Raw genomic sequence first — 24,581 nt, 5'->3', positions numbered from 1 at the left:
ATCGAATGATGTTTTCAAGGAGATTCTGTTCAATGTTTCATAACGTGACATTCGTATCGTGCTGCAAACCTATCATACACTATCTCATGCCACTGTACCTATTATTATTCTATCCGTGTTGTATCTATCGATTCATCAAAAATATCATTAGTATCTTCTCAATCCAGTAAAATACGATCAAGCTATGAATTATTAAATAACATACGTAAGATAATTTCATTGTCTAACTGTATGCATCTTAATTAATCATGTCTATTGTCTCTACAGTGTCGTTTAATCGTTCGTGATTCGCTTTAGAAGCTATGGAGAATAAAATTAAAATATTTGTTTTCTATTTTCTAAATGATTAATAAACTTTTTAAGATAAACGATCTTTTTTGCTATTACTCTTAGAGTCCTTTTAGAATCCTCTTTCTCAATAAAACGCTAAAAATATTTCACATCGAATTCTACCTCTAGTGTTTTCGACTATTCTAACTAAATAATTCGCGATAGCTTCCAAAACTGTATCCATTAATTTTGTTGCAGAAACTACGTTAGTATCTGCGATTAATCTTTGCTAATGGTTTATGTTGCTCTTCAAGATGTTGCCGCAATTAATTTCGTTAATGGGCGTACATTTATCTTTTTAACATTCTAATCATTAATTTCCCTAAACGATATTATTTTTTGGGAAACTATCATAGTTAGTATCATAGTAGTTATGGACTTTATTTATAGATTTAATTGCTAATGTTTCAATCATTATCTCGCTAATCCTACCTAATTCAACCTACATATATATATATATTTTTCTAAAATTTCTACTTTAGTTCAACTTCAACCCTATCGATGAATCTATCGAAAAAAGCACTCTTTATCATAAAACATCCTTACGAAGATATGAACTATCAGGGATGTATCAATTAAAAACATCTAGTTACACCAACTTTAAATCTGCCAAGAAATCTAAATTAAAAAAATTCTCTTTTACATGAAACATCCTTATGAGAATAAACTTAGACATCGATCAATTTTATCTTGTTATCGAAGAATGGTAACCTTAATCTTAATTTTAATCTTATCAATTTTAACATCATCTGGTTATAGTAAACTTAAACCTAGCAAGAAAGCTAAAGAATCGTTTGTCACGCGAAACATCCTTATAAAGGTCCTTGTAAACTATCAATTTTATCTTTAAAGGATATTTACCAAGAAATACTTTGCAGTTATATCAATTTGAAGCCTAAGAAGAAACCTGTAAATAATATCCTTTCCTTTCCTTATAAAAATGTAATCTGTCACCGATCAATTTTATCTCGAAAAGATATTTACCAAAAATTTCGTAACAGATATTTTTTTTTTTTTTTGCTTATCAAAACAAACTCTAATAAACGAATAAATCATATGTCACGTAGTGCGAACGTGCCCTTAAAGAAAAGAAGAGATCCCCTGGCGTCGACGCAGTACCACAGAGCAAACAAAATAATTTGGCTACGTGCTCAAGAAGAAGAGGGGCTGAGGCATCCCGACCTGTGGCCTCTTCAGCTCACATTGTCCTCGTGGAATCGCGAACTTTAGTCAGTGGATTCGAGGCCACCATGCAGTCTACACAACTGGGCCTAGCTTTATTAAAACTTCGTGCACATCTCGGGATACTGTGTCGCCTAACAATGGATCGGTCGATCGTGGTTGAAAAATCGTCGATGAAAACGTGATTCGTCTAGTCGTCCATCGATCAATCCTCACTGTGTACTGTTTTCTCGTGTACTTGTAATGGAACTTTTAATTTACGGAACTTTTAAAATATCGTGAGCAACTTGGAACAAAATAGGGGAAAACAAGGAATTTAATGGAAAATATTTCGTCGCCGATCAATAATTCTAATTTTGGAGAATAAAACTTTTGGAGATGTTTCGAATCAGAAAGCTGAAAGTTGACATTAATTACTCGCGAGTGGGAACAAACAGACAGCAATAAATATCGGATGGTTGACGAGGAATGTGCGGCCTCGAGGTCTAAATGTCTCTGGGTAGCTTCGAGCCAATGTTGAAACGCGATCTCGATCGGGACCGAACTATCGATTGACAAACTCGATGATTTCTCAATTTGGTCTACGTCCAAGAGGATCTATCGTTCATTGACAGCCTATTGTCGTTACTTTTCTTCGAAATTTTTAATTCTTAACGTGTTGTCCGAGATTTAGATTAAATTCCATCTATCTCTTCCTCTCTTTCTCTCTCCGACTCTCAAGCAAGCAAAACGTAAATTTTCTCGTGCACAGATGACGTGTTTACGTGTTTAGTAACGCGATGTAATCCTCGCGGTTACGTCGATCAAACGTTGTTTAGGATGGTCGAAGAAATTACGATCGTGAAATAAACCGAAATCGGGTGGAGTTTGTGACGTGAATTTGTTGTTTGAGCGAGTTTTGGATGTAGGAATTTTTGGAATTGGTGATCTCCACAGCCTGTAGACTACAGGCTTGTGTGATAAGATAAAGAGAAGAATGTCAGCGATTGAAAGCGCGTGTCTGTGATTCTCGAGCTGGCTTTCGTGTCGTCCGGTTCAGTGTCAGACAAAATGACTCTTTCAGTTTGTTAGTTGGGCTACGAATAAAGCTGGCTGATGGTAATTTTCAGTTTCTGTTTCGGCGTTCTCGTGCTAGTGAGTATTTCGAGTTTTTCCAGTTGAATTGAAGTTTTCACTAAAATTAGGTGTTGGAACATTCATGAATGTGGAATATCGGTTTGTGCAGGAAATCGTGTTTGCGTATAATATCGATTCAATACAAATGAATTTGTAATTTTGCAAAGAATGTTATAATATTGTTATAATACATTCGTCGTGAGTAGCTGGTGCTCGTTTGAGAATTCCAACTTGCTTCTAAATTTTGTTCAGCGGTGTGTATTGAGTAAAAGATTTGTAAAAGATTGATACTTCATTGAAACATTATCTTTTTCGATGATCTATATTAAATGATTTACGTTAATTTTACTATGCGGCTTATACTAATCTTTTATTTCATATTAGGATAATTTTTGAATTTTTGGAAAACGGTAGAATGTTTAAATTCTTTAAAGTAATTAAGTTATGTTGCTGACTCTTGATTTCATACGAGTAATATTACTAAAGTATTCTACTTATAATATCTCAGTACTTTTGCTAGCTTATTCTCATTTTTAATCTAATTTATCTGTGTTACTGGCTAATTTTCTTAAGCGATAAAACTTATTTTCCTACGTATCACGTAATTTTACTCTGAAGAACTTATCAATTTCTTGATCTTTCGAATAACTTCATCTTAGCAATATCTCTTTCAAATAATCTACAACGTTATATTATGTTAATGCCATAAAGAGCTATACGAAAATATCTATAGTAATTTCTTAAAATCTATGAATCTTTACGCCTGGTAATTGCTTTCGATAAGCCTAATTTTTCTTCGTCGTACAATGTCATTATAAGGGATCTCATCACCATAAAGGAACTTCGTGTAATTGCAGTTTTCAATGAAAAATTTTAAACCAAAGGAATAATTTGTGCAGTAAGAAACATGTTTCGTGTAATTTAGTGTTAAATAGTCAATCAGTGTTAAATACTTTCAAGTGCTCAAACCATGCAAGAACTTCATCCTTTCTATTATCATGCACTCTTCAAGAATCATGAAAACCAAATACACCTTGTACACGTTTTTCATGGTAAGTTTCAATTGTTTTCGGTCAATTTACAAACATGCTGTTTTATGTTCAATAGTGTTGTAAATGCCTCATGAATATTCAGAATTGCCTACTCATTCTGATCCAGTCTCTTTCTCACTCGATACTTCCTGTACTACCAGCATACGTACGTATGTATGCACATCGTTCTCGAACTTGTTCCACGGCATTGAGGAGGAACGTTCAACCTGTTTGCATTTCTCGAACATGCCGAATTCTCGTTTTCGAATTAATTATGCGAGTCACGTTTCTTGTCGTGAATCTTTTCCCTATCGTAAATATTCATGTATCATAAATATTTGCAAAGAAATTTTCTGTTATCTTTGTATGTGAATGGAACGTTATCTCTGTAAATATAACTTAATTCGAATAATTGATTTGCCAATTTTTCATGATTTTTTACCAGTTTCATATCTTAGAGAATTCGATTCGGATAATTGATTTGTGAATTTTAATAAATCATGACAGTTCCAGTTCTTAGAGAATTTACTGTGGATATTTGCTTGAATAATTTTTGTAATTCTCGAACATTTGATTTCTTGGCGAATTTAATTTGGATAATTGATTTGGATAATTTGATTAATTCTTAGCGATTTTGTCTCTTAGGTAATTGAATTTGATAAGCTCCCTTTATATACGTGTATCTTAGTAGATCCTTCCTTCGACAAAAAAATATTGGAAGAAGTACTGTAACCTAACTTATTATAACAGGATTTATAACAGGAACTATCTTTCTTTTTTTCTTTTTTTTTTTTCTAGAATCCAGTCAATGAACTGTGAACGATATGTCAAAGAGGAACAAAGAATTGTGCACGAGGTGAGAAATTGCTTGGAGGATGGGTTGCAAGACTAGTATGTTGGAATGTATAGAGGATACAGGGGAGGCGGAAAAGAGAAAGCACTCGGATATGGTCAACCAAGGATCTTTACTCGGTAATTTCTCTCTTTACCCTTCATGGAATTTTAATTATGCATCACGCTGCAAAATTCCGAATATTTAGCCTTTTTAATCATCAGATATGTTACTTATTTCTTATTATTCTTTTGTTTTTTATTCTTCTGTGTCCTTTTATAGATATTTTTTATAGACTATTAATACTCGAGGTAAATTAATTTACAACTGTTTCGTCGTAACTGTTCAATTACTCACTAATAAACTTTTCTTAATTGTTATTCACAATCGAATTAATGTTTCTACAGTCTTTGTAAATAATAAAACTTTTAATCTATTTTGAATTATCTTTTTAACTTATAATCCTTCCATTTATTCATTGATAATCATTTTCTATTCTTAATTAACAATCAAACAACTAAATATTTCAATAGTAATGCTTGCATTGCTTTTTTAAATGATTAAAAAATTCTGTTACCTCTTTTCTATGTTTATGGTCTGTGTGCTAGTTTTTCAACTACTTTATTGTCTTATTCTTTCATTAATTCTAAAATTAATTATATTTTAACTAACATAGGAATCGAATTAGCGATAATTTTATAGTAATATAGTACTTTCACTGCCATTTTAGTTAATCAAGAAATTATACCAGTTTTTCCTACTTTCCAAATAATAATCTATTTTTTTAAAAAAGCTTCTCAAAATCAAGTTAAATAATCCATTCGAGAAAAGGCCGTTCCTACGTATCTTCAAATTTAAATCGAATTTCAATTTAAATTACTCTTTTCAGTGAACGTAAAAGTAGCCATTCTTACGCATATTCTGAAAATCAGAATTCTAAATTCGAAGAGAAGATTCCAAAGTATAGAATTAATCTTAACGTTCTGTCAGTTACATCAGCCCAATGATGCTCGCGATATTACGACAAATTGAACTACTTAACGCACAACGATCTATCGTGAAATAATCCCAAGCGGATTACACGATACGTATGAGTACTGCTGGTTACATTCGTATAATCAAATCCTCCGTTATTTTATTTCTCATATAATTCATATTTTATCTCGTATCTCATATTTTATATCGTTTTCTTATCTGATCGTACAACTGTTCGACAACACGTTTGAAAGAAAAAGGAAAAGGAAGAGAAGCTATCATCACACGAGTTACTCGAATTTATTATCGATCGTTAAATCACTGATCAGATCTGATAATTCCGGATGGCACACGCCGGGAAAGCAACCTCTTCGATGTCGGCTCGCGTACGTCCGACGAACGAAAATAAATATTGCAATCAGCTGAGAAGTATTGCGTTTCGCAAAGGAGCGGCACGAGAGAGTACCACGAGTGATTCTCCTTGACCTAGTCTCTCTACGATGTGGCCATACACTGTATCCTCGACTGGAGGCAATGTTCGAGACATGAATTAATTAGAGCCGCGAGGTTTCGGAAAGCTAACTACATCCCTGGTGAATTTTGATGGAACGAGTCGTGAGTCAATCTTATTCGGGTATTATAATTCTAGTGTCATGTAACGAATTTTATTCGGCAATCGTAAATTCAATATCGTGTATCAATTTCATTCAGAAATTCTAATTCTAACGTTGTGGATGAATTTTATTCAAGAATCGTAACTCAAATGTCGAGTATCAATTTTAGTCGAGAAACGTAATTCCAATCTAGCGATAACAATTTCATAAGGAATTATGATTTTTAATGTTACATTTTTATTTAGCGATAGTAATTGTAACAGCGTGTATCGATCTTATCCAAAAATTGTAATTTTAATATCGTATATCATTTTTATTTAGAAATTACAATTTCTATGCTGCATGGTGATAGGCTGGATCGTAGCTCGATCATGGTTAGATCGCGTGTTTCTAAGGGGTTGCAAAATGAATTAATTTCGACTTTGATGCAACATTGTCGAAAGAGATGCTTATAGATTGAGCTTTCTTTTAGATTTCGTCCGATTTTTCTCGGCGTTTTAATAGAGAGATGGGTTTTTGAGCAAATGTTATTTGAAAATTCTTATAGCGGAGGATAACTTATAAAGATTTAGTACTGTAGTACTTGTTAACACTTGTTAATACTTCTTGCTTGTATTAGTTCTAATTTTAGAATCTTTGAAACAATCCACTGTCTCTCGTTGTTTTTAACGTTATTAATAGTCGAATGGAGGGGGTGAAATTCTTCGAGCATCGTCAAATAAATACTACATACAGTTCCCAGTGCCATTTAAATTTATTCCTATTGAATGAATATAAATTTTGCTTCTCATTTTTTACTAAGAACTTTACAATTTTCCGTCTTGAAAATAAGCTCTAAAACACGTGCCACGAAAATTTTTTATTCCTTGCAGTATATTTATCTGAATTCTTTAAATATTTAGATGCCATGCAATTTATATATCCTTTCCAATTTATATACTCACGACGAATTGATCAAAAATATCGATATCGTATTAAATATTCTTTTCTCGCTCGTCATCCACCTCCTCATTAAAATCCATCCATTTGAATATCCCCGAAGCAGAACGCGTTACTTTGGTTGTTTGTAAGCAAGAAGCTCTATCATACAAGCCACAAAGGTACAATGTCGAAACGCTATATTGATTCCGTGATAGGGAGCCACATATATTTGGGTCGATGGTTACGAATGCAAATCAGACACAGATAATGCCGGATGGCAATTCCATTCGGACCTTCGGGAGCGTGCAAGCAAATTAGCTATGTGTTATTCATTGTTCTGCTCTTGTCATTGAAGCTCACTAATAAAAAAAACGCAACTTTTGTCTTTCTAAAAGATCGATCAGTAAGAGAATCTTAATTTGAAATCGTAATTTAATAATCTTCAAGATATTAATTTAGAGTAAGACAGTATCCAGTTACGTTTTTGGTGTAAATGTGATTCAAATATTGGAAATTATCATTGGACAAAGTGGCAGAGGAATCATGCAGAAAAAAGTATCAGCTTGGAAATATTTTACTCCTTTAGTCTGAAAGCCGAAATAGAGGTGTATTTTTGAAGTTTGCCTTGTGTTTTACTTAGCATCCGATTCTCCTATATTTTTATTCAAATACGAAACATTATCATTTTGATTCAAATTGCTTGAGAAGTCAGAGAAATGTTGCAGAAAAAGATACGAATTAAAAAATATTTTGCTCTTTCAATCTGAAAACTGAAGTAGCGATGCACTGCGAAGTTTGAAGCTTCTCGTTTGTTTTACTCGGCGCTCTATTTTCCTGTATTCTTTTGAAATATGCGAATTTTTATAACAGTCTAACGTATTTCGATCGAAGCATCTGAGATTATATTCGGCCACAGTGTGTACGTTTAATGTAAGAGAGAAATTAGATGATAACTTACTAGATTGGACAGATATCTGTGGCTAGGAATATCTCGTTTCGTACTAGATTTAGTCTGGACTATGTCTGAAAAATAGCTTCTTATTATTTGTTTAATCGAAACGTCTTACCTCAGTTTTCATTTAAACGTAAGCTTCGTTGTGACCAATCTTGTGACCATTGCGTAAGATATTCAAAGAGAAATGTCCAACGTTTTTCTTCCGTGTTAGATTGAATCTGAACTATTTTCGAAATACTTTCTCCTTAACTTTCTAATTGACATTTTTACTAATACCCTCGATTGAAATTTACTTGAAATCTGTACTACCATCTTCGGCTGTTTAATCGACATCGTTTCCAATACTGACATCTTCAAGCGTCAATTTTCATCGAACGATCTCATAGACATTATCCAAGATATCGAAGGAAAAATTGTCTAATTCATCCGTAAAATTTTAGTAACTTCGTTCAAACTCTATCAGACTCTCTTCTAGAATATTCACAATTTACCGACTTCAAATGAATAAACATCATCTTTACACCTACACAATAGCAATGCACTTAGCGAGCACCTTTGACGACAAACATTTGCTCAAACATAGCTTTCATTGATCTCAATTATTCTACAAGCGCCATTTCACAAACTGCACGTCCTACTCACACTTATCAGAAAGAAATCAATTTCCTTGATATTTCGCTTCAATCGTACAATACTCTAAACTCTCTAATCGATTGCCGTTATTTATCAAAACTAAAACAGCAGGCACAAAAATACCAAGCAAATATCTTCAACGTAACAGCCAAATACAAATATTATTGGTATCAATGTATCCGTGGCAACATTGTCTCGTTAAAGCGATGGTTTTTTAATTACAAAATCTCTATAAGAAACGGTAATATTACAGTTTATTCAATTACAGTCATTGCTCGAAGCACTTTTGCAAGAGAAAGAAAATAATTAACGAGCGTCTCTAATTGCGAAATTTTATTCGGCCGGTCGTGTTCCTTTGAGCGTGTTCGTGTTTAACGAGTATACACGGCTATTGTACCACGAGTTTCTCCAACGACCCTATCTCGTTTCTGAGGCCACTCACTCACGCGTAGAATTTTAACCTGCACATTTTGGTTCCGTCGACCAGTCGTTGTCTTTGAGCCGCTTACAACGCATCGTTCGCTATACGCGCGCCGATTTCTCCCCCTGGATTTCTTGAACTTTCTTAACTGTGATTTTCATCTTTAAACTTTTAAGGAATCATTTCTTCTTTTCTCCCGAAGTGTATCGTGACTAGTAGTAGCTGGACATGGACAGTGTAATTCAAAGGATTGGAAGATATCGGAGGTCGCAAGGAATTTGGCCGAGTGCACTTGTTCGCAAATCTTTTAATTTCGGTTTTTCCTATTTTCGAAGCTGATTCGATAAACTTCTTTAATTACCTTGGTGACTGTGGTGAATCGAAAAACAGACGATTTAAATGTCTATAAAAATACGATGTAACTGAACTCGTTATATAATAGAATTTTATATTTTTATTTTGACACTGATCTACGTAATCGAAAAATCGATCATTTCACAATTTGCATACAGTTGATTGCCGATTTTTCAAATATGTACCGAGCATCAACTTAGATTTTTGTATACATTTTAATAAACAGCCAGACGACACTGTGATTATTTATTTATAAATTCATATATGGCATCTCCTTCGAATGACTCTTTCTTTCCAAACGAAGGATTAAATATTCTGGATGACATATTACTTAGCAATGGTACGTAATCATATCAGTAGTTTCTCTTTTATATTGAAAAAAATCGTGTAATTTTTCTTACCAGCACAGACAAATTACGCAATTATTAAGCACGGGTCAAGAAGTAACACGATATCTGTTTCTCTGATTGAAATATTCTCTCCTATATCAACTTTCTTTAGTTTCATCGATAGGGAGAAAACTCTTCGCTTCGATGAATATCGTAAGACTCTGCATATTGATATTCTTCGATTCCAGCAAACTGCGATTAATAGCAATTTTAACATTTCTGTAAAAATTAAGAACGAGTCAATAAGCTAGAAAATTTATTTCTTTGATCAAGGTATTCTTTCTCGTATCGATACTTTTTAATTTTCTTAATAAAGAGAGAGCTTTATTGTCCGATAAAATATTATGCCACTCCACACATTCACACTTTGCAATTTAAAAAAAATGCGATCAGTAATAGCTGTACCGCTTTTATAGAATATAAAGGACAAGCCAAGAAATCACAATATTCTTTATAGATAGTCAAATTTGACATTTTCGTACTTGAATATTATGTAATTCTACAAGCTGAAAGAATGGAATTACATTAGTCTGAGCGCCATAAGAAAGGGCATGAATCGGGGATCAATTTAATCAATAGCTATAAAAATTCTCATTACTAATCAAGAAAATATGTATACCTATACAATATACATAGTTCTCTATGGTATACTTTGTCGATTTTAGTTTAAACCGATGGCGTTTGTTTTGTCCCTACTAACTCTTGCTCGCGTTGTCCAATTAAGGCGCCCTACTTTCGATCAATTATCTTTAAACTCTGATCCATTCGAATCGAACGATAAATGCTGAATGATCCTGCCATAAAAGGTGAAGATAAGGTATTATGTTCGACCTCGTTCACACACACCCTCTTTCGATTTGCTCATTTTTATATTATAGAATTGCTCCCACGAATTTGTCAACTTCAATTATCCAATTTGACGGAATATTTATAGCAGTTAAGTGCCATACAAATTTTTTATTCAGTTATACAATATATTGATTATACGCTGTGCACTATAAGGATATAAATACTTCATAAAAAAAAAAAAAGATTTGGCATTCAAGATCAAATGCAATTCATCTTGTAATATCTTCTATAATAAAATATTCATAGAAACACATAAAGAGTTCGCGAAGAAATTTGAAACGCATTTTATAGTATAATGGTATTTGAGAGATCATTCCAATGAATTGATTTCATATTAAAGATAAAAGGAGCACGATCGATTAATTGTGCAATCTGTCATAGCAACAAGATAGTTGAAAACAGTCCATTGAATTGTCAATTAATTATTGTCATTTAACTATTGATCTATTGACCCACAGATTTTGTCGTGGCGGCCCGTTGATAATCTGATTGTTAAACAATCCTTGTTATTGTCAAGATATCAACTAGTAACTACTCGATTAATGAATCAATTCAAGAAAGTCTCGTTGCTGCAGCACATATAAACATACTAATGTTTAAATACTATCTGATATTTAATTTTTTTTGATGCACTTTTTAAATTCCTTTTCTTTTATTTTGAGATAACATGTCGTGTAACTAAAGTTTAACTTATATATAATAATGTATTTGATTTTTAGGGAAAACAGAATACGATGTTTTAAGAAGAAGATCGTCGTTCGAAGACGTCGCTGTTGATGACGACGAAAATGCAGATTGCTCAGCGTTAGTAAGTAAATTTCTGTTATCGTTATTACATCCCGGACGTCTACGTACATTCAATATTAGATAATTCTTTTGCCAAATGGAAGACGTTTAAAACTATTTTCCAACGTTTGTTGGCTTGTTAATTTAAAAAATGGAAAAATATTATTGATACAGAAACTAAATGTACTTATCGAATAGCGAGATCGGCGCAACGCTTTGACGATAGATGACGTATAAAGCATTTCGCCGTATTAATAATCTAGATTTACGTGTAGTGGCTCCAATCTAAGATAACGGCGTACAAGCAATGTTCCACTTTGAATTTTTCATAATAAACGAAAGGCAATCGAATCTAATTGCTGCTTATTACTATCTTTCGCGCGATGCTCTATTATAATTGTTATAATTACTTTTGCAAAATATAATGTCGGCAAACAGTCAATTTTTCTGCTTCCAATATTTTTTGATGCGTAGGAAAATATTTTTTTTTTTATCAATTATTAATCATAATGGAAACATACTTTTTCGTATCATATATGTTTTCGTAACGAAGACATAATTTAGTAACGTTAGAATCAATTGTACTGGAGACATGTATATTTATCGTTAGTCAACAATTTGTTAAGATAATGACCTGTTAAATTCCAGTGTAGTTGCTTTCATTGTAGCCATTAATTATGTTTTGCATTGCATATTTTTAATTATTTGCTACTACGTCGTTTTATGCTTTAGTCGTTTCATTTTATACCACGTTCCTTTCGACTATCTGTTTTTGTACTTTAACCTACTTTAAATATATCTCACGATGCCACTATCGATCGATATTCTTGGACTGTGCCCTTTCACCTGTGCCCACCTTTTCTCTTCTCTGTATTTCGATCACGATATATCCCTTTAAACTGTATTTTTTATTTATTATAACACAACATAATCAAAATTTTGTAGATTTCAATAAAAAAAAGAAAAAAAACAGGCTACAATTGGTTATATTTTTCTCACGCTAGATTGAAAACTTTCTTGGATAATTGTTAAATTAGTGTTTTGTGGCCATTAAATTGTTTTTTTATATATTACAATTGCAAAGTAGTCGATTAACTATCATAAAATGCTATTCTATTTAAAATCTTTGATACTCGTTCAATTTTTCGTTCAGTGAACTTAAATTTTGCTTTGTCTTTTTTACTGACAATTTTTAGGTTACTGCCTTTAACTATTCTTATTGCTGTTTCAAGTTTTTAAGTTATAAGAACTAGCGATACATTCATGGGTAGACATTCTAAGCTCTCAAACATCGTATCATGTCATTTTAAATCCATGATCATTTAATACATTACAATATATACTTTGCTCTTTTAACTGACAATTTTCAATCCATAAAAAAATTTTATAACGAACTACCGATATGGCATTCAAGAGAAAACACATGAAATCTCAAGATCATGCATAAATATAGGCCTCAAAATTATTTTTTAGTACTATGAACTTTCTACTTTATGCCTGCTGCCTGTAAACTACTCCAAAACAATTCAATAACCATTACAACAAACATCAATCATTCCAGTGTCATTTCTATTGACTTTTATTCAATCAAATCATCCTTCAACTATCCCCTCCTTCCAAATCTTAACTTCCCCCTTAACTTTCTCAATCCGATCTCCACATCCTTCATCATTCATCGACAACATCAAACTGCACAATCCTCCACGATCAGGAGCAAAAATTATTTCTCCAAAATTCCATCCAAACCTTCAAAGTTTTCTTCATTCGATCTCCGGAAATAGAAAATAGAAGAAAGTTTATGGTTATCGCGACAAGATAAGAGGAGAGCAGGAAAAAAAGTAGAATAATCGATTTGGAAACGCACGGTATCGGTTTTTTCTTTTCTCACGAATCACGAAGCTTTTGCTCGCTCATCAGCAATTAACCCTCTCTGAAAAAAGTAATTTAAAACTGTTTCGTTTCGAACATGTGGCAAGTTCTCAGCGTACCGTGCGGTCTCATTAATGTTACGTCAACTGTTTTCATGGAAGTTTCAAAAGGGGCGGCGACGAAAAATCATCATGATACGACCTAACCACCCTGAATATTTAATCAGTCTGTCGAGCTCTGATTCTCGTCCGAACGAATTATTCAACGACAACCTATTTCAATCCTACACCGTGTCTTTTTCTTTCTTTTAGTAGAAACACGATGTACGCCACTAGGCTCGAGCTTCTCCCGTTGCTTGGTCAGACAGACTGACTATAGACAGGGTATAAGCTACTGTCTATAGACAGTCTATAGACACCAATGGCGCAGCTAAAGAAGCTGAACGAGTGGTTATACCGGAACTGCTATCTTGCACAATTTTTCGTCGAAAAATTTTAGGAAGTTCATTCGCTCTTGTTTGCTCGCTTTAAGACGTAGATAATTAACGTTATCGAGGATTTTTTTTTTTAATTATTCCGATATTTAACTAGTCTTTTCTTCCCTATTTCTAATTAAATTAGTACGTAATAAATTGCTAATAAACTGATTTTAAGGTCGTCTGAATGTGATACAAACTATTAACTGATATTATTTTTGTAACAATAGATCTTTTTTTAAATAGATTGTTTGTTCTGAGTTCGCGTGGTTTTGTTCGTGTTTTAGTATTGATTTTAAAGTCTTTGAAATTTATTATAAAGTATTGGCTGACAATGAGATTATTTTCGTGACGGTAGGTTTCTTTTTTTAAATAGATTCTTTTCTTCGAGTCCGAACTGTTTGTTTCGTTTTAATTTGATTTAATGGTGAGCGTAAGCGCTAATGAAACATTCAATTATCAGATGGTTTAGTGAGCACGTTCGCAGCGAGGAGATGTTTTTGATGTTTGTGTCTGGAAAGTTTATAATAAACTACTGTAAAGAAATCTGGTTTTCAGTGGAGACTATTTTTTACCCTTTGGAAGCACGCCATTCCATAGGAACTGTTTGAATTAAAATCATTCAGCCTGTACCTCGAATTATTTCTTGCGTTCGTTTTCCTTTCTAAAATTATTCATCAATAGATATTTTAATAAGTTGGAAAGCTAGTCGTATTTAATCTCATCTTTTTAAATGGTTGAAAAATTGCTTTTACTATATATGAGTAATCTTATCAAGCTATATTAAGAAAATTACAATGTCATTGAGTCTATGAGTTTTTCAATAGCTTCGTAAAAATCGCAGATATCATTTATTTCCAATCGATCAACTGTGTTGTGTAGCTCCTTTTATCAACTGTTTATTCAATCCACTATCGATAATCGTACAAAGACACTCTTGGAAGAGCTTCTTTATCGCAGATAAAGTCGAGCTTTTGCTCCTGATAGAGAGTGGAAAGGATAATCTCGATCTACCACGATATTTTCGATTCAGTATCGTGATGCATGTTTTTCCGTGAATGCGTATTTCAACAACGCTGTAAGCTATAAACCTCGTTGAACAATAATTTTTCTTTCCACTACAGAGTGAATATGTAATTAACGCATAATGTAAACAACTGGAACAATCGATTAATTAAACTCAATTTTCTATTCGTGAACTAACAATTGTGACTCGCACGACCTAATTCGTATGGGAGATTAATTATGCGTAATTATTACTTGTCAAGTGTACATTGATGGAATAGATCGGGTGCATCGTTTGTGTCGATTAACGATTTTCTATTACGTTCGTACTAATGATCGATTTAGAAATAAATAAGAGGCGGTCGACGCAGATACAAATCTACGTCTGCGGTTCGACCGAGGACGCGAATATCCATGGGACATCTACATGGTACAGTTGGATCACCCGCGTACTGTGCGATCCCTTTCGAAAGAAATGGGACACGAACAGAGACATAATACACGTAAACGAAATACCTCCGTCGCTTGTGTCGCCGACACAGGTACCAGAAAACCTCTGTGAAACGTAATTGAAGATTCTTTCGTATAATATTTATTCAGTTTTCCGCTGACTTTTCAATATCTATTTATGGATATCAATTTCTAAAATATATTTTACCCTTCGTCAATCTTAATAAATTTATAAATATCCATTTATAAAATATCGTTTCATTAATTTTGAAGAATTATCTTTTGATATAGCGTAATCCTCCTGAAAAAATGTTTAATGATAAAAAGATTTCGAGTTATCTTCTTTTCGCGTGCTTCTTCGTAGAAATAAACGATGTATCAAACAGGAAGAACTTTTATTACGGTTTATACACTTTCTGACTAAATACTTTGTTTTACAGAAAATGGCTTTTGGTATTCGATAATGATTACCAAGAATTGGTAATCATAAAACACTGTTCAATCTTCATGTATCCTAGAATTTGTAATCCATATTATCTTATACAATGTTCTGAATTCCAGTCGATTTTGAATTTCCTTTCGTGCTTTTATTTCGTACATATTTTTTGAAAACAGAAAATAATCCAATCAATCAGGACAAATTTTTATTACAACTACCAGAATGTATACAATATGTATAGCTTGAATATATGTAACTGATCCTTCTATGTAATTTCAATTTATAATAACTTCTAGACACTGAAACGGGACTTCCTCTCCAGAATGTTTCTTCGTTTATCATCATTGCGCGCGCATGCTCCGTGTTCAAGATACGTTTTCAAACAATTCTGAAGGAGATTCGAGATCACTTCAGTATCGATTGATCAAACTGTACCTCGTACTTGGGACGTTTCGCGCGCTCAGAATAAAAGCTCGACAAGGAGAGGTACTTTGTCCTATAGTCGAAGAATCTAGGTCGAAAGAGATTTGAAGGAAGGACAAAATATAAAAGAAATAACGAAAAAAGATGTTCAGTGTCTCTGAATTTAGATAGTTTTCTAATAATTTGAATTAATACGAAATAAAAATTGTCAACTAATCGAAAGAGTTATCGGGAAATTTATTTCTTCAAATCGAATGACCAACTTCAACGTCTCGCTCTTATACGTGTTAACTTCAGACTTGTTTGTTTCTTTGCCGCGATTCCTAACATGTATAGGTTACACCACGATCCCACACCATCTAAAATCAAGCAATACGTAGTCGAATACGAATGCGAAGCTCGGAACGTCAACATGAAGAAAGTAAAACATTAAAAGGATCACCGCGTACACGAAGACGAGCTAAGGTTATCCGAGATCTCCCAACGGATCTTTACTTTAGCGAGTCCGTGCTAGTAGTACGTGCACAATTGAACGAGCCTGGCCAATTGTAGTGTTAATAAAAAAAAAAAAAGAAAAGAAATTTAATCTGAGGCTGACTTCTAAGATCGCTGAATTAATCGTTGATGTTACAAAGTTCATCATTTATTGTCTTATTTCAGAAAGGACCGCAAAATATCGAAGCTCATCCGTTAACGAACAGTGTTCCTAGTCTCATAAAAGTAAGTCAAGCTTCTTTTCCTATCGTTGCAATTAAATGTATCCAGCGATAGATAAGCCTGTTTACGTTTCCTGACTAATAGTATTAGTCATATACAGTGTGCTCACGAACATATTTCAACACTAATAAAAAGTTTCTATGCATATGTTACGCCTGTTGTATAAAACTATTTGGAACTTCATTAGCGCTGTAATGTGGAAAAATAATGGTTGTATCACTGAAATTTGAAATAAGATTGGAAATATGAATATATTAGAAGCTACGAAATACGTGAAAATACTTCGTTTATTAATCAGAGAAACTGAAAAGTAGGGACAAGTGGTGATGCTACTCGTGTTACTTTCTTAGATTAGTTTTAAATTTGACCAATATAATCATCGCAGCCGAGTCTCGTTACAGTGATAATAAAATTTCTAAATGTATTTTACCACATATTATATATGCATATATTAATATTAATATTCGTAAAAGCTTTTTACGATAGACAAGTGTTCAAATATTTCTACGTGTCACTCGTAAATCGTACAAATTCTTTGGGATTATAATTCACTATGAAATAAATTCTTCAAACGTGTCAGATATTACTGGTCTTCCCCAAAGATGACCAACAAATGGACGTTCTCGCCACCACTTCGAGGCGATTGGGATGGAGCGTGTCGGTGGCGAAAGACGCGGAAAAAGCGGTCGAATTCTTTCAAAATCGAGGTCACGAGCTAGTGATCATCGATCATCGGGGGCAACGCGCTGCAGAGGCCGATACGATTTGTAGGTACGGAGAATTATTTTTTAAAAATCAACCAAATTCCTCGGGCGTACGACTTTATATTCTAATAAATACAATCTATTTCAGGGCGATTAGGTCTAGTCCCGCTTACCATAATTCCATTATTATAGCACTTGTAAAGAAATCGTAAGCTGATTTATATTTATTTGAATCTTCCTGATTATACAATTTTCTGATCTTTTGCTTCAAATGATAATTCTGATTTTCCTTTCGTGCTGGTATTATAATAGGTTCCTTATGCACGGCGAGAAAGATAAAATTGTGACGCTGGATTTACTGGAGACAGGATTCAGCAGAGTGAGTTTCTAGAGTAATTTTGGAAGACTCAGATTTTAACCTTGATGAAGTCTTTCTCCTTTTTCTTAACTGTTTTAAATAAGATTATGGACGCATAGTATTCGGGGACTCGTTTCAGGCTCTAATGGAGTGTTCCCACGAGAGACTCTTAATAAACGAACTAGTAGGAATTTATGCTAGTGCGCTATTACCAAGGACACAACTGGCGGCTGCCAACGCGCTGTATGTAGCTCTTGACAGATGCCGCGACATGGTACACGTGACGAACGATAAACATATTGTACAGGTAATGCGAGTTCTTAATTGTTTCATTCGTGTATAATTAATGAAAGACCCACATCTTTGACATTTTAAATATTCATCACGACGATTGTACCTCAATTTTTTTTATTACTCTACATATTATTATATTAATTTAAAAACATGCATATATCTTTCAAGACTTTGAACGGTTCATAAAATTATTAAAAGAATTATCGATATCTAAATCTTTTTAATTGTATCTCGTTTATTATATATTCGGCGTTAGCGACCATATATCGTGTACTTTTTTGATTACAGTTTGTTAATAAAATTAGCGAGAAGTTACTAGGCTATAAGACCAGCGAAATCTTGGGGAAAAGCATCGCGGATATAGTGGTCTACGATAATTTTGTTCTAATGGAACAACACATAAGCAAAGGCCGGGAATTCGAAGGGAACATGAATTGTAAACGAAAGAACAATCAAATGATCACAATCAGTTGCAGGGTGATACCTTTCAGTATTAACTTGAAGTAAGTGAATTCGGAATTTATCCATTTTGTCGTAGAATACATTATTTTCTATCTTTCTTTTACTCGTCTGTTCTACCAATGGTTTTCTATTTTCTTTCAGAAAACCGACTCATTATATTTATATATACGATACGACGTACTTGTCGGAAAATATTGGCTCGCTCAGCCCGACTCCGTCACAGTCCGTGTATTCGAGAGGAAACATGATTGTGTCTCAGAGAAGGACATCTGATATGAAGTCCAGCGAGGGTAATATTTTCACTTTCAACTTGTTATTTAGAATTCGTGGCTTTTTAATGTTTCGTAAGAAACTTGAAACCAATCTAGTACTTTCGTCTTTTGTCTCGACTTAGAAATAAAAGACATTTCGTCGTTGAAACCATTTAATTAAAATTACTAAACAGCTAATTTTAGATCTTCTGAGTAAGTCTCGATCACAATTATACAAGACATAAAAATAATTTGAAATTCGATTCTTTCATCTTGTTTTCAAAAGAGATAAATATTTCAATCAATCATATACAACTTGGAAATAGGTTGAAATTCGAGAGAAAGGAAGAATAAAAATTCTGACTACATGTTTTCAAGATACATTCCAGTCAATCAAACTATCTGTATTTCAGTCTCTGGAATATCGATACATGACCATCATAAAATTAAAAACACTGCACGTAGAATTTGTTCGTATGTTCGCCACTGATCGACTGATCAGTATTTTTGTATTTTCCACGAAACGATAAGGATTTTCATTGAATTGCAGGCCGCAGGCGGTCCAGTGCACACAAGTTACACAGTTTGCAATTAGATGCACCCATTACAAAAGTGATCAGCCTTCTTTCTAACGCGATCACCGAATCTACGACCCCTGATACAGCAGCACAAATCGAAAAGGTACATTTCCCTTTCCTTCTTCCTTACAAATTTTACTTTGAGATACTTATAATAAGATAATATAATGGAACCTGAAATATTTATATTTAACGTAATAAATATTAATTAATTACCTAGGCCATTGATATTCTCAAAACTACCGAACTGTATGTGCCATCCCTAAGAGAAGATACCGATCCAGTAACAACCGATCTCGTCGGGGCCTTGCTTGCCGTAATATTCAAATTATAAAATATTCTTTCTACGTATCAACTATTTTGCGACTGATTTCTTAACGATTGATTTTTCTTTTTAATATTAATCGACACAGTCACCGAGGAAAGCGTGGGAATCGAGGAGATCATCAGTTGAATCGACGCGAGTTTCGATGTCAAAGACTTTCAGTACGACTACTGCCTCGCGTATGCAAATCAAAAGTTTCAGAGGGCCTCAGGAGATCGCGGAAATTTTGGAAAGATGTTTGGAATGGAATTTCGATATATTCAAACTAGAAATATTAACCGAAAAAAGGTACTTGGTTCTAAAGAAAATTGTTTTAGTTGATATACCTATACATTTTTTTATAATATTACTAAGTATAGAATTAATTAAGTATTAAACTTCTATCAATTAATTTATCCGATTGCAGGCCACTACTCTTTTTGGGGACGACCATCATGAATATGTACCGCGTGCCTGCCAGACTCGGTTGCGAAGAAAAGGTCGTACAGAACTGGTTAACCGTAATCGAGATGAATTATCAGAGTCGAAATAGTTATCATAATTCAACGCACGCTGCAGATGTGTTACAAGCTACTGCTAGATTCATGCAGTCTGAAAGGCTGCAACAGATCTTGGAACCTTTGGACGAGGTCGCGACTCTGGTTGCGGCTGCTGCTCACGACGTCGATCATCCGGGTAGATCTAGGTAAATTAAGCTCTACTTCGACTAATCAACTAATCTAAGTAATTCTTTAAAACTATATGTCTCGAATATTCGTCCAATACTCTAATCGATTTCAGTCAATTTCTTTGCAACTCTGACAACAAACTAGCGATTCTCTACAACGATCTATCCGTCCTTGAATCACACCATGCAGCACTAACTTTTAAATTATCACTGTCGGATGACAATGTGAATATTTTCAAAGTGAGTTTCAAAAACCGGTCGAGTTTATACATTTTTGTTTAGTCCTGAAAGTCGAGATATTTTGTTACGATCGATTATTTAATTTTATAGAACTTGGAAAGAGACACCTATAAACAACTTCGTCAAACAGTGATAGACATGATCCTAGCCACCGAGATGACGAAACATTTCGAACATCTGGCTAAGTTCATGAATATTTGCAGTGCAAGGATGATGGACAGCCCACAATTAGACGTAATGTGCCTATTTATATCTCTTTCTGGCTTTTATCCTTCCTTGATTAAACTTCGAACTCAGTCAATTGCCAGTTGGTTTATTTTTTATAAATCTATTTCAAAGTCATTTCTACTCGATATTAAACACTATGGGTTCTTATAAGCAGTCCTATTAATCTCCCTAAAATTTGAGTGCAGGATTACACGGACACCGTGGATATGTCAGTTGTGTTACAGCCAGAGAATGTAGTATTGGTTAAAAGAATGATGATCAAATGCGCGGACGTGTCGAATCCGACTCGACCATTGAAGTGTTGCGTCGAATGGGCCAGACGTATCGCAGAAGAGTATTTTAATCAGGTACTATTACTTCAATAAGACACGAATGATTTATTTACACCGTTGGAATTCAGAGATTTTTATTAATCTTGCAACATTCTTCTTGTCATTTTTATCTTAATCACTAAATGTTTCTGTTGTTAACAAATGTCTTAAATTCAAGAAAAATATAAGAGGCGATATACATACACGTGATTTTCCTTTCAATTTTATTCAAAAATTACTCCGAAAATATCTTTTTATGAAATAATATGTCCTACTATTTTTTGAAATCGGAATTAAGATTGGCGTGTAAAAGTTCAAAGACAAAATTAAACTAAATTCTCTAAATTATAATATATCCTCTTCATAATTATGTATGTATGTACATATAATTATACTTCTTGAACTTCAAAACAATATTTCGTGTTTTTTTCTTTTTTTATTTTTTATTTTTTTGCTTAATTCTTCCTCGCTTAGAGGTGTTGTTGGTTTTAAATATTAAAGAAAAGTTTATCCATAAAATAATTCCAAGGGCGCATGTTCGAGTTCTTCGATTTGATTTTATAATTTATTGCAGACTGACGAAGAAAAAAGGATGCAACTGCCGGTACTGATGCCAATGTTCGATAGAGCAACGTGTTCGATACCAAAAGCGCAAATCGGTTTCGTCGATTTCATTATCAACGACATGGTCGAGGCGTGGGATGGTCAGTGATGCATCTACGTCTTTGCTCAGACGTATTTTTGTATTTGTGCAGCGCGTAACTCTGTTTTATTTTTAGCATTTATCGACATGCCAGAGATGGTGGGATATATGAGGCAGAATTATGAGAAATGGAAAGAATATAACGTAAGGAATTATTTAATTCTTGAATTTTACTCTTGTTTCTTGAACTGCATTTTTCTTCAATCTCTAAATTTAACCATATTCAAGGAACGAATGAAACTATTCTTTTTTTATCAACAGCCAAAGAAGATGAAAGATACAGTGATTGAGTCTTACTTTTGACACTTGTACTTATTGAAAGTTTAAAAATTTTGTAAATACTAATAACATAGTGCTTCAATATTAGTCTTGTGTTTCAAATTTGACTTTTGCTTCTAGGATCGTTTTGTATTACTCTTTAAATTCCTTCGCAATTCTTTTAGAACTTTACGAGATTCAATTATATTAGAAAAACGGAGCAAAATTATCACTAATCAGAAAGCTTAACAAATTTTGTAACCACAAATAGTACTGTGCTTGAATTTCACCACTCTTGTTCCTTGAATTTTACTCTCGCTTCTTGAACTGTTTTGTACGAGTATTGTTCTCCGACTTCTCTCACTATTCTTGCAAAACTTTACTGAACTCAGTTATACTCGGTAAATGAAACGAACTATTTTCTTTATCAATTGTTAAAAAGTTCGAAAATATTAACGTCATACAATTATTCTTGTGTCTTGAACTTCACACTTGCTTCTCAAACAATCTCGTATTATTGTTCAACTTTTACTGCTATTCTTTAAGGGCACTATCTAAATTCGATTATATTCCAAAAATAGAACTATTTCTTTCATGAATAAGCGAAAAAGTTAAGAAAATATTGTACCGAGTTTCTATTTCGTTGGTGATCAGGATCGAGGCATATCAACTTTACCGGACATCGAAAAGATACAAGAGCTCCCCGAACTTCGAATATACCAGCTACCTTCGTGACCCATGGAAATCAATCGTCCCTCTTATACTCTTTCGTCCGTCCCAAAATACAATAACCCCGTACAAACGATTTGTAAAATATTCGTTATATTTAAGGAATAGAGATAAATAAATATACGACACACGTCGTACAGTTGTAAGCCTTTTTTTAGAAAATACATGTAATTCAACCACTCTGTCTTATTACATCCTTTCCTCTTCTTCTACCTACCCACTTTCGTGAAAGTCCATCTATTTTAGGCTCATGACACCACGAAACGAAATGGTTCGCCGTCATGAAAAATATTTCTTTCTTTACTCATTTCTTTTCCCGTATGACGGTAAACATATCCCACTGAAATTATTTCCAACCGTGAAACCTAAAGAACTTTGATCATGCTCAAAGTTCAAGTACATAACAGAGTTTAACAATTATTATTTACATTGGACCTTTTTAACCGTAAGATGAATTAATTTCTCTTTCTCTTTTCTTTTCGTTATACAATTAAATCTTGACCGTAAGCTTCAACTTAATTTTTGCATAGTTTTCAATACACGTCATTTCAATTATTAATGTTTTATCGATGAACATTTTAAGACTTTATATATTCTAGGTTTTTCAACCCTAACGTTTAAGGAAAAAATTCTATTACTTTTTTTTTTTTATCCTAAGGAAGGAGAATTGAGCTTAATTGAAAAGAACTCGCTTGTTTTTTTTTTTTTTTGATGTCAGATTTCACTTTATTGTTTCTCTCAGCCAATAAAAGGAAGTGGTATGGGCCTAAACAGCTAGGCGATACAGATACTGTGTTACATAATTTGCGGAACGAAGATACTAATATATCGGAGTGCGTTATACCTTTCGTTTTTGGATCGACAAGAATTTCTCGCGCGTGTGGATTATATGCTTTCTCTTGGACAAAAGTTTTTATGTTCGTCTCGACACATTTCTTGTTACAGTTACACATAGAGAAAGTCTAGTTTTTAATTGTACGATGCCTATGAGGAAAATCTAACACTCATAAATATTGTTGCCGTAATACGTCAAGTATATATATGTGTGTGTAGATACATCGTGTGATGTCGGTATATATGTATAATAATAAATGTTAATTAATAGTAATGGATCTAAAGTTAAGTTTCGTACGCTGTAACGTAAGCAGCGGGGAAAAAATGTAGCGCTTCCGGTGAAAGCCATTACCGTGGAAGATAACACTGGCAAATTGATTACAAACTCGGTTACTAAGTCACAAAAAGTAATACAAGTGTGGATCGTTACAAATTACTAATTAATAATATTTATATTATATAATAGTAATGTGTATATCAGGCAAATTACCTCTTAGTACCTACAAGTATTTCCTTTCTTTCTTTCTCTCTCTCTCTCTCTCTCTCTCTCTCTCTCGCTCGCTCGTTCTCTCTAACACACGAATAATCAAAGTCGTTTTATCCAGTATCAAAGAGACACGTTAAAATACTATTATAGCCTAGTTAGTAATCTGGGCAAAAGAGGCAGAGTTTGTTTTTACTTCGAGCATGAATCTCTCTGCTTTATGTGATGTAACGAAGATTTTTGTCAGTTTCCCGTTCAGCTTTGACATTTCTGATCGACTTACAAATGCCTAACACATAATATTCCAGAAAAACACGAAAATACGTTGAGAATTATCGAAGGTTCGAAGAAATATTACATCGATTATCGTAAATATTTGGTCGATTACG

The 24,581-nt window shown here is 33.5% G+C and overlaps 1 protein-coding gene across 7 annotated transcripts; it reads left to right on the top strand.

Annotated features, from left to right (window-relative positions):
- The first annotated feature begins 1,421 nt into the window (after positions 1–1,421).
- LOC117234755 (high affinity cAMP-specific and IBMX-insensitive 3',5'-cyclic phosphodiesterase 8-like) lies at positions 1,422–23,053 on the top strand. Of its 7 annotated transcripts, none has more exons than XM_033496249.1 (20): positions 1,422–2,646; positions 3,486–3,680; positions 4,458–4,631; positions 11,322–11,410; positions 16,710–16,769; positions 17,347–17,678; positions 17,783–17,849; positions 17,968–18,135; positions 18,411–18,625; positions 18,726–18,874; positions 19,386–19,516; positions 19,634–19,729; positions 19,827–20,026; positions 20,145–20,423; positions 20,519–20,645; positions 20,736–20,879; positions 21,059–21,220; positions 21,759–21,888; positions 21,964–22,031; positions 22,800–23,053. In XM_033496249.1, the coding sequence occupies exons 3-20, from the start codon at positions 4,535–4,537 to the stop codon at positions 22,878–22,880; spliced, it is 2,595 nt and encodes an 864-aa protein (XP_033352140.1). In that variant the 5' UTR covers positions 1,422–2,646; positions 3,486–3,680; positions 4,458–4,534; the 3' UTR covers positions 22,881–23,053. The 7 variants fall into 7 exon arrangements, 6 of the variants coding, with proteins under 6 accessions (XP_033352140.1, XP_033352141.1, XP_033352146.1 ...); XM_033496255.1 differs by lacking the exon at positions 1,422–2,646 and having other exon boundaries at positions 3,328–3,680; positions 17,347–17,537; positions 17,619–17,678; XM_033496250.1 differs by lacking the exon at positions 3,486–3,680.
- The last annotated feature ends 1,528 nt before the right edge of the window (positions 23,054–24,581 follow it).

The sequence above is a fragment of the Bombus vosnesenskii genome, unplaced genomic scaffold (genome assembly GCF_011952255.1).
Source record: "Bombus vosnesenskii isolate JDL3184/JDL3185 unplaced genomic scaffold, Bvos_JDL3184-5_v1.1 scf7180000013308, whole genome shotgun sequence".
In the NCBI taxonomy this organism is placed as follows: Eukaryota; Metazoa; Arthropoda; class Insecta; order Hymenoptera; family Apidae; genus Bombus; species Bombus vosnesenskii.
Note: the sequence above shows the minus strand (reverse complement) of the source record. Positions and strands in the feature narration are given on the sequence as shown.

Excerpts from the sequence above, each read along its gene's own strand:
- LOC117234755 (XM_033496250.1), top strand. The coding sequence starts at position 4,535 with ATGGGTTGCAAGACTAGTATGTTGGAATGTATAGAGGATACAGGGGAG. Across the intron at positions 18,136-18,410 it reads ACGATAAACATATTGTACAG|TTTGTTAATAAAATTAGCGA; the intron begins GTAATGCGAGTT and ends TTTTGATTACAG. Across the intron at positions 20,880-21,058 it reads TGGACAGCCCACAATTAGAC|GATTACACGGACACCGTGGA; the intron begins GTAATGTGCCTA and ends ATTTGAGTGCAG.